The 10324-nt window shown below is 51.6% G+C and overlaps 2 protein-coding genes across 2 annotated transcripts; one reads left to right on the top strand and one right to left on the bottom strand.

The window, feature by feature from the left end:
• Positions 1 to 645: 645 nt before the first annotated feature.
• GDPGP1 (GDP-D-glucose phosphorylase 1) lies at positions 646 to 2668 on the bottom strand. The gene is given in 3 exon segments (XM_083587134.1): positions 646 to 2001; positions 2361 to 2400; positions 2402 to 2668. Coding segments are annotated over 3 exon segments (1476 nt in total). The 5' UTR covers positions 2626 to 2668; the 3' UTR covers positions 646 to 789.
• Positions 2669 to 2709: 41 nt separating this feature from the next.
• CIB1 (calcium and integrin binding 1) lies at positions 2710 to 10037 on the top strand. Its single transcript, XM_083587097.1, has 7 exons — positions 2710 to 3300; positions 3685 to 3719; positions 4353 to 4455; positions 6490 to 6643; positions 8625 to 8743; positions 8891 to 8979; positions 9175 to 10037. Exons 1-7 carry the CDS (start codon positions 3250 to 3252, stop codon positions 9194 to 9196), a joined length of 573 nt encoding a protein of 190 aa, XP_083443223.1. The 5' UTR covers positions 2710 to 3249; the 3' UTR covers positions 9197 to 10037.
• Positions 10038 to 10324: the final 287 nt, after the last annotated feature.

Genomic DNA, 10324 nt, shown 5'->3' with positions numbered 1-10324 from the left:
ATGGGCCATTGGCCTGATTCAGTAGGTTCTTGTGTTCTTAATTGAAGGTGTACTGAGCAAATAAATACCACCAACAGCTGCAGGACTTGTTATTCAGGGGTGGCTCAGGCAATACTAGGGCATTTTTCTAAAGACAAGATCTCTACAACCAGTGCCCAAGGCTCATGCTTATCCCATGCTGGCTTTCAGTAGCATGGCATTGTCTACAACCCTACTTTTTTGCAACAGTTTGTTTATATATGAAGTTGTCAAATTAAGGATGTGCCAAATTAGATCCTTGGTCCATCTGGCTCAGTATTGTCTACACTGACAGGGGCTCTAACTGGGAATGCTTAGGGATCACACATATTCAGTTTGCACCCAAACAGTGCAGAGCAGTATTCCTAGTCCAAGTCCAGGCAGCATCTCCTAGTGGGGCTGGGAAAGATTCCTACCTGATGCCTTAAGAGAGCTCACACCTGACATTGTAGATCGGGGTAACGAGCATCGTGCCCACCTAGATGTGGACTATGATTCCCTTAATTGGCTATGTTGGCAACTCCTGGGGTGGACAATACTGAGCTAAATGGTCTGATTCCGTGTAAGCGCTTTAAGGAAAGCAAATATTGTGTTACAGCTTGTGAGTCAAAAGAACAAAGGCGGGAATTCAGTTGAATTTATGCTTTATTGACCAGCAATTTTGCATGTCCTCCTACCATGGCATTTGCGGGTAAACGAGGTCTCTCTCCCCTCCTTACTGAACAGGCACACATTAGCAGAATTTCCAGAAGCACAACCATCCTTGTGACGTCACTCTTTGAGGAGGGCCACCAGCTCACACTGGAGCTGGGAAAACAGAGAGTCTGGGAGGAGACATTTCTGAAGGGTGTGAATGGCCAGTGCTTCTGTGAGACTCTCAAAATCCTGGGCAGTTTTGATGGGCAGGTGCCCTGCCAACTCGCAGAGAGCCACATTGAACGCAGACTCTTCTTTGGTACCAAAACAGGATTTCCTGGCCCAGACTATGATCCGGATTCCAGGTCGGGCTCCTGAGTGGACGGGCCCCTCTGGTTTAGCACCCCTGGTTATGAACAGGTTGTGAGCGATCTCCTTCTTTACCAGATAGTTGGTGACCTGGCAAACACGCTGTGCCAGCTCCTCTAACTGCTGCCCTTCACTATAGAAGACGAAGCAGGGAACTGGGACCTCCTGCAACAGATAGAAGTTTGCTTCGGGCAGGAGAGGCTCACAGGGGGCTGATTCAACCAGCAGCTCCCAGTTCAAGTAAAAGCCATGCAGGTGCAAGTGGTTGACCGAGGCAAAGGCCCCAAGGCTGTTGAAACCCACACGGAAGCCAGGGTGGCCACTGAGGAGGACAGCATCCAGGCCAAAGCAGACGACCTGTGGGGTAAGGATCTGTGGCAATGAGAGTGTGGGATCAGGGATAAGAAGGATGTGCCCAAACTCCAAAGGGCTGACATTGATCACTACAAGGACAAAGGCAGAGCCAGGCGGAATCTGAGCACCTGCCAAGCAGGGCCTGGAGGAAGTCTGGCCCCTGGACATGCCAAAGAGAATCTCCTCAGGCTGGATCTTGCTGAAGTTGAACTGCTGGGGATCAAATCTCTGCTGGATGCTTTGGATCTCCTGGGGTCTCCTTCTCTCTGACCCCCTTTGGATGTTCAGCTGGGCCACAAATCCTACCATCCCTGGCAGGATCCGGGTCTGCAGCTCCTCCAAGTAGTAGCGGAAGAGTCCCCGGTTCTGTCTGTCCTTCCAGCCTGACTGAAGAACTCTGTCAAAGCGGGACATGGTGTGGCCAGGGGGTCCACGATTCCCTCTGTTTTCCTGCCACTCTACTCCACTCAGCACAAAGTCCCTCTCGTCATAGGCAAAAACCTCTGCAGGGGAGAGATCGGAGCCCTTCTGAGATTGGGGTCTCAGAGGTTCATGGCTGGTGGGGCCAAGCTCCATGGTTAGGGTGGAGGCAACCAGAGGCTCCTCTGCTGCTCTGAAATAGAACTAAGAAAGACGGAAGAGCCCACATTAGAGAGAGCCACAATGAAGCCCCAGAGAGTTGTTCTTGGTTGCTTTCAGTGCCTGCAGTTCGGCTGGGTAACTCAGCTCTGGATTGGGAGGCCAAACATATGTGGAAGAGGAGTCTGAGGCTGGCACCACCAGCTCTTCCTTTGCAAACGCCAACCTGGTGCCCTCCAGATGTTTGGGGGCTGATGGGAGTTGTAGTCAAAAACAAATGGAGGCACCAGGATGGCAAAGGCAGACTTACTGGGCATAGCTGTCAACGTTTTCCTTTTTTTAAGGGAAATTCCCTTATTCCGAATAGGATTCCTCGCAAGGTAAAAGTTGACAGTTATGCTTACTGGGTCAGTGTGAAGGATAAAACTCCCGACCCCATTGCTGCCCTGCTGGGCTGTACATTTCCTGAAAGCACAAGAAATGGGGGGAGCTCCTCGTGCTGGGAGTCTGGGCAGCGCCAGTGGGTGACCTCCACTCCTCGACCATGGCGTCCCCCTCGGGCTCCCTAACGCACAGGGGGCTCGCCAGCCCCAGCCTCGGTTGGCGAAAAAGCCCGGCGTGCTCCGGGTCGCGTCCAGAGGGCCGCCGCCTGGGGATCCGCAGCAGCATCGCCAGGAGGGGACGCCGCCCAGGGCTCAGACTGCAGTCTCCCCGCTGCCCCACAAGCAACACAGCCCGGCCCGCTCCTACCTCTCCTGGGCCCGCAGACGAAGTCCGGCCGGATCCCTCGCTCTTCTTCCTCACCTGCCGCCGCTGTGCTGCTCACGTCGAACTGCCGGTGGGCCACGTGGCCGCGTCCCGGGCGGCGCTTCCTTAGTCGCGGTCGTCGGGCGGGACTGGCAGCAGCGTCGACTGATCTGGGGAAGGAAGCCCATCACCGGCTTGGCCACAGCGCGGGATGCCATCGCTGGTGATTCCCCCTCGACGGCTCCGACCGCCGGAGCTTGCCTGGTGCGGGGAACGGTGGGAGAGGGGGCCTCCATCCATCCTGTCCTATACGGCCGGCCAGCGAGCGGAGGAGGGAATGCCTCGGAGTCTGCCAGCAGCGACGCATCCCGGGACACCCCCACCCCCCGCAACGGGCCATGCCGGGCTCCGCCTGCCTCCTTTCGGAATGGGCGGGGCTACGGGGTGGTTGCCTGGCGACAGTGACGTCCCGTCGAGGAGAGTGGGGAGGAGGAGGAGGAGACAAGGAAGTTCCCGGAGTTTGCCTCAAGTTGTACCGTCGTCGCCATGGGGGCCTCCGGCAGCCGCTTACCCCGAGACCTCCTGGGGGAATACCAGGTACCCTCTCCCGCCTTGTCCCTTCGCTGTGCAGCTCGCTGGGCCGCCTTCGTCCGAGGAGGGGACCTACCTTCGCTGGGCTCTCCAAACCTTTCTCGCTTGGCGGGGTGGGGGTGGAGCTGAGGGGCAGTAGTTGTGTGTGGGAGTCAACTTGCCCCCCCTCCAGGGGGCTTCTCTCCAGATGTGGCGGGACTCCAGCCCATCCCAGTTGCCCATGGATGGTGCAGGCTTCTGGGAGGAGGAGGAGTCCAGCCACGTCTGGAGGGCAGCCCCAGGGCGCGGGGCAGACTGGTGAGGGGGGCATGATGGGACCCCTCCACCCCTCCCTCTTCTCCAGCAGACTAACCTTCTCTCCCTCCTTTCCGCCCTGTCTCGCTTTCCTAGGAGCTGACCTTTTTGACCAAGCAAGAGATCCTGCTGTGAGTATATCCCCCCCTCCTTCGTGAGGCTCTTTCTAGGGTGCCTGGATGTGAGCAGTGGGGAGACAGGCTTCCCAACGACCCTGCCATTGCTGAGCAAGCTGAGCAAGCTTGCCTGACTCCCAAGAGCATTGCAGGGGGTTGGAGTAGATGACCCTTGGTGTCCCTTTCCACTCTGCTCTGCATTTCTATGATTTTAGGGTAGCCAAGCCATTTCTACTGGCACAGGAAGGGGCTGGAGATACCAGCAGGGGTTGAACTGGGTGTCCCATCACTGAGCTGCCGTGGCCCTCCCTCTCCCATGGGAATGCCAAGGTCCAGTCCCCTCACCCTGGCCTCAGCCCTGGGTTCACAGGCGGACTTTGCTCAAGGGTTCAGAGGCACCTGCAGCTTCACCTGGAGGGATGTGGTGATGATAGGGGGAATTCCCCAAGCTGAGTGTGGGTAGATAAGTGGGATGGGGAGGGCACTGCCAGGCATAGTGCAGCACAGGGAAAACACCCTCCCACCCCCCCACCAAAGAGAGGAGGAGCTGGTGCTGCAGGGCTGATGGAAAGCTGGCGCCAGCTGGGCAGGGCATCCGTCCAGGGAGGAAGGAACTTGGCTGGCATTGCCCGCTGTCTTCTTTTCCAGGGCCCACAAGCGATTCAGTGAACTGCTGCCCAAGGAGGACCGGGATCAGGCTTTCACCACAAGGATTCCCAAGAGCAAGATCTTGATGCTGCCTGAACTGCGGGTATGCTGGGAGGGGAGGGGAACACTGTTTGCCTCTCAGGAGAGGCCCTGGGCAAGGTCTGTACAGGATACATGTATATTGTTCTGTGACCCGTACAGAAGACTGCAGCTGGGTGCATCCAAGAGCTGTGGCTGGGCCGCACATCCCATCTATTTGCTAGTGAGCCCAACTCATTGTTTTGTTTTTGATATGTAGAGCCCTAAAGGGCCCAGAGCCCACCTCTGAAGGCAGTCTTATCCCTCCCTGTATTGTCCAGCCTGTGATTTGAGATCTGCCAGGATGGCCATCTTGGGGGCACCATCACAAAACAAGGTCCTGGGTGCTGGGACTCAGGATAGGGCTTTCTCGGTCGTGGCACCCTGGTTGTTTTTTTTAATAAATAATTTTTATTATTTTCCAACACAAATATACAATTCTATCAAATTTTCACAAATTTGGTTCTTTTTAGACTTCCTTCGGCTTCTCTGACAATCATCCATATTTACTTCTCAGTTTACGCATTCCTCTGTTTATATTGCCATTAAACTTCCCTCCCACTCCTATTTCTTTTTAACAATATATCTCGACTTTCACAGTGCTTCTTGAAATCCCACCAGTGTTGTTTGCACATCACATGTTCTTTTCAGATACTCAACAAATTTCCCCCAGTCCTCGATGATCTTTTGGTCTTGAAGATATCTAATTTTCCCGGTTAATCTGTCCAGTTCTGCATAGTCAGTCAGCTTCAGTCTCCATTCTTCTATTGTCGGTATTTCCTCTTGTTTCCATTTTTGGGCCAGTAGAATTCTTGCTGCTGTGGCTGCATATTGAAAAAGTTTACAGTCTTTTCTTCTAATTTCGTTCCCTGTAATTCCTAAAAGAAAGGTCTCTGGTTTCTTTACAAATGTATACTTTAACATCTTTTTCATTTCGTTATAGATCATCTCCCAGAAACCCTTCACTTTCTTACATTCCCACCACATGTGATAAAACGTACCTTCTTTTTCTTTACATTTCCAACATTTGTTACACGTCTTATACATTTTTGATAATTTTACCGGTGTAATATACCATCTGTAAAACATTTTCATGACATTTTCTTTAAGTACTGTACATGCAGTAAATCTTAAATTCTCTTTCCACAGTTTTTCCCAGTCCTCGAACTGAATATTATAACCAAAATCTCTAGCCCATTGTATCATTACCGATTTAACTTCTTCATCTTTGGTATTCCATTCCAACAATATTTTATACATTTTTGACAAAATTTTACAATTGTTGTTTATCACGTCTGTCTGGAACTTTGAATCTTTTTCTGCATAACCACTTTCTTTGATGTCTTTTTTAAACATTTCATTAACCTGGAAATAGTGCAACCAGTCATATACATATTCTTTGACTTGTTCATATGGTTTTAATTTCCATTTTCCTCCTTTGATTATCAATTCACCATATGTAATCCAATTACCTCTCATATTTATTTTCTTTACACTCATAACCTCTAATGGAGACAACCAGTGTGGAACTTTCGGTTCTAATAGGTTTTTATAGGATGTGAGGGCGATCTGGCTGCGACATCTGCCACCCCATTGATCGCCAGGGTGGCACCCTGGTTGTGGAACAGTCACAGCTGGTGCCTTCCTCTAGGTCTTTTGAGTTTAGGCCTATATAGTGAAGCGGGAGCATGAGGGGAGTGATCTTTGTACTATACCATAAGCTGTAGATTTTTGTCCCAATTTTTGATTGGATTTATGTAGTTTTTACTGTTGGGACCTGTCCTGAAATCATTTATAATGAAAGTGGGGATGTAAGTATTGCAAATAAATCTAATCTCTGATAATTGGTTGTGTAGGCTGGAGATGATCACTGGGGGCAGGGGGCATCCAGCGTCACTTGGAGGGTCCAACACATTTCTCCATCCCTGCCATGGGTCGATTTGTAGGGCCAGTTTGCTGGTATGGGTTTAGCCTTCTGTTCCTTTCCACCTGCACTGGCTTTGGATAACACACTGGAGGAAGCTCCTTACTGTCCCCCCTCCCCTCTTTGTGCTTCCAGGCAAACCCCTTCCGGCACCGCATTTGCCATGTCTTCTCTACCACGGATGACAGGGAAGGCGGCCTGTCCTTTGAGGACTTTCTGGACATGCTGAGTGTCTTCAGCGACTCTGCAACGCCAGAGATCAAATCACATTACGCCTTCCGCATCTTTGGTGAGTTCCAGCCTTGTTGGGGCTTAGTCTGCGAGAGAGAAAGTGGAAGCACTTTGTTGGGAGACTTTCTGTGAGCCGAGAGTGCAGCTGCACTCTCTTTGAAAGAGCTGAAATGCAAGAGCCGCGCGGGGATACAGATTGGCACACAGTGTGCAAAAGGAGCTTATGGGATTCATAGCCTCAAGACAGGATGGTGCTGGCTTCCCAGCAGCTTAGTCAAAGGATTAGAAAAATTCAAGGATTGATGGCTATCAGCAGGCATGGGTGAAGGACCCTCTCTACATCTGGAGGTGGCATATCTCCTTGCTTACCCCATGTTTGGAAGGGGTCAGTTGGGAAGTGGCTTTTATCTCCTTTGCCTGGGCACTGCTGGACTTGAGGAGCAATGGGAAACCCTTCTGACCCGTCTACTGCAATTATTAAGTTTGCAGATGACACCACCATAATGGGTTTAATAACAGGTGGAGACGAATCAGCGTATAGAGGGGATGTCCAAAAAATATCTACATGGTGCCTAGGGAACAACTTGCACCTTAATATCAGCAAGACAAAGGAGATGGTGTTGGACTTTCAGAGGAAGAGAGGAGAACTAGCCCCACTGTACATCGGGGAGGGCTGTGTGGAGAGAGTCTCTTCCTTTAAATTCCTAGGAGTTTATATCAGTGAAGACCTTACTTGGAAAATAAATACAACCCAGGTGGTTAAGAAAGCCCAACAGAGACTCCATCTCCTCAGAGTCTTGTGGAAGAACAATGTCAATCAACATCTGATGATCTCCTTCTACCGGTCAACAATAGAAAGTGTCCTTTCATACTGCATCACGGTGTGGTATGCTGGTTTGACATCATGATAGGAAGTGCCTACAGAGGGTGGTGAATACAGCACAAGATATTATGGGCTGCCCCGTGAATCCACTGGATGAAATAGCGGAATAACGTTGCCTCAGGAGAGTGAGGAAAATTCTCAGGGATGATTCACACCCTGGCCAGCACTTTCTTGATCTCCTGCCCTCAGGCAGAAGATATAGAAGCATGATTAGTCGCACCAACAGGGTAAAGAACAGCTTCTATATGTGGGCTGTTAGGCTGCTGAATGAAAAGATAACAACAGGGCAACTGACTTTCGGGTTTGGTAGGTGTGCATCAGTAAATGAGGGGAACTAAGACTAAGAGAGCTGAGTGGGGGGTGCTCGTGTAATCTCACTGTATATAAGTTGTACAAGTGACAATAAAGTATTTCAATTTCAATTCAATTTTCAAATTCAATTTGAAGTAGCCTGGGCTGGCCTTTGAGTCCCCAAGGAGCACTACTAAGGTGATTATGGTATATTATGTCTCCACGGTCAGGCAGAGTAATGCTTCTGAATGCCAGTATCTGGAAGCCACAAGAGGGGAGAGGGCTCTTGTGCTTGGGTCCTGCTTGTGAGCTTCCGTTTGGGGCACCGGGTTGGCCACTGTGAGAACAGGATGCTGGACAAGATGGGCCATTGGCCTGATGCAGCAGTTTCTTCTTAGGCTCCTGCCTGGGGATGCCTAGGTGGTCATTTCTATGGAGGCAGGAAGGTGGTCTCCGCCTCTTTGATCCCCACACCAGGGATATATGAGAATCCATGTTCCTTCAGACTTGGTTGGAATCCCAGCACGGCCAGTGGGTGAGGGATTACCCAGAAACATATTGAGGGCCACAGGTTTGATTTTGAGTTTGATTTTGCAAACTTGGTTCTCCAGGACTGCCCTACACGGCAGGGCTGCTTCTCCCCCCGCCCCCCTGCTATCCCTTACAGTATCCATTTGCCCCTTCTCAAAAGCAGAGCAGTGGAGAAATCTAAAATACCCCTCAGAGCTTTGCTGAACGTGGCCTGCTTCTTTCTTAGAAGCAAAGCAGGCCTCCCCCCTCAAAATAAAAGGACCCCCGGGAGCAGGCAAGTTTGGTAAGCTCAGCAAGTGCCAACTAATGGTCTGTTCTCCTCCTGCACCCCCAGATTTTGATGATGATGGAACTCTTGACAAGAAGGATTTGGAGAACCTGGTGAATTGCCTGACAGGGGAAGGCGAGGACAGCAGGCTGAGTGCCATGGAGATGGACCAGCTCATCCAGAACGTGAGTACCAGCCAAGGTGGGGCTACTGCTGCTGGGGAGCTGGGTTCGAGTTCTCACCTCTCTCCCTGGGTGGGGTGAAGAGGAAGGTCGGCCCAATCTGGGAAGTGCTGCTGCTCTTGGCCCACGAGGCTCCTTTGTTTCCATCAGATCTTGGAGGAGTCCGATATCGACAAAGACGGGACCATCAATCTTTCCGAGTTCCAGCACATAATTTCCCGCTCTCCAGACTTCACCAGGTACCTTCTGCCCTTCCCTTGCTTCACTTGGGGTTGGCCTTGCTCCCTGGTTGACCAGCTAGCTCACAGCCAGGGGTATGTGCATGTGTGAATGCTTCAGGAGCCTGCTCTGGGAGTATTCTGCCTACGAGCTCCTGCAGTCCCAAGTTTGCAAAATCAAACTCATTATTCCTCCTCTTCCCTTTTCTCTCCCAGTTCCTTCAAAATTGTGCTCTGATTCCTCTCTACTTCTCCCTCCTGCTGGAAGATGCCTCCATCTCTCTACAGAGGGAACAAACCACCTCTTTCTAGCCACCCAAGGACAGCTGTGCCAAGGGGAAGATCCTGCCTTGCAACCCCACCCAAGCTCTAGGTCCAGACAGCAACCAGGCTCTTGACAGGGTGGGGTGTCTTTGAGCCTCATCCCCCACACTACTGTTCTTGAGGAGATGGGTGTGGAGCAAGGCTTGCTGGGAGCCATGGTCTGTACTCTGACTTCTTGCTTCACTGCAGCCTGGGACAGGGAAGACCCCGGCTGAGTGCTGAGCACTGGACTCTTCTTGCCTGCAGCAGGGAAGTCACACTCCAAGGAGGTTTCTATCCTGGGCAACGACAATCATTGTTCCCTGACACTGCTGTACCTACACTGACATTCCCACCGACTCCGTGCCTTTGCTGCAGCAGGGACTGCCTCCAACTCTGCCTGTCTCTTTGTGAGCCCTGGACTGGCTTTCGCACCCTGGGAAACGGACAGCAGCTCCTAACGATTGCCCACGCCTTTGCAAACTCTTTCCAGCTTCTCACCTTCCCCACTTGGAGATCAGCTGTTGGGAGAGCCGTTGGCGCAAAGACAAGTACAGTCAACACTGCTAGCCCACTTGTGATATTGGCAGGTTGGGGTGTTGGATCTGAATTTTCTGGCCAGTTATTTGAGCTGGCGGGGGGTTGGGGGGGCGCACTTGCAATCCCGAGGCTGGTGGCTGTTTCCAAAAGCCTTAAATATCCACCCTCTTTTTACAAAACCTGTTGTGATCTTATCTGGTTTCTACACTGCTACTAATAAAACTCAGGACCTGGCACCTGTAAGTCCCCTGGCCTGCTTTTGTTTACCCCCTCAGTGGAGAGAGGACTAAGCCCAGGTTGGCAGAGTGCAAGGAGAAGTGACTGCATCTGCCCCTCGTGACAAGAGTGGGAAAGGCTGCTGGAGCAAGCTCCTTTACTGCCTCCTCCAACAAGGCTTGTCCCCTGCTCCTTCCACCTGTTTCCTTCTACCCTTTGATCTTTGCCCCATTCGGAACCACTTCGAGTCATGCAGCCAGAAAGAGATGGGGGGTGGGGAGGATTGCTGCCTTGCCCACAGGGGCAG

The sequence above is a fragment of the Podarcis filfolensis genome (genome assembly GCF_964270895.1).
Source record: "Podarcis filfolensis genome assembly, chromosome: 14".
Taxonomy (NCBI): Eukaryota; Metazoa; Chordata; class Lepidosauria; order Squamata; family Lacertidae; genus Podarcis; species Podarcis filfolensis.
Note: the sequence above shows the minus strand (reverse complement) of the source record. Positions and strands in the feature narration are given on the sequence as shown.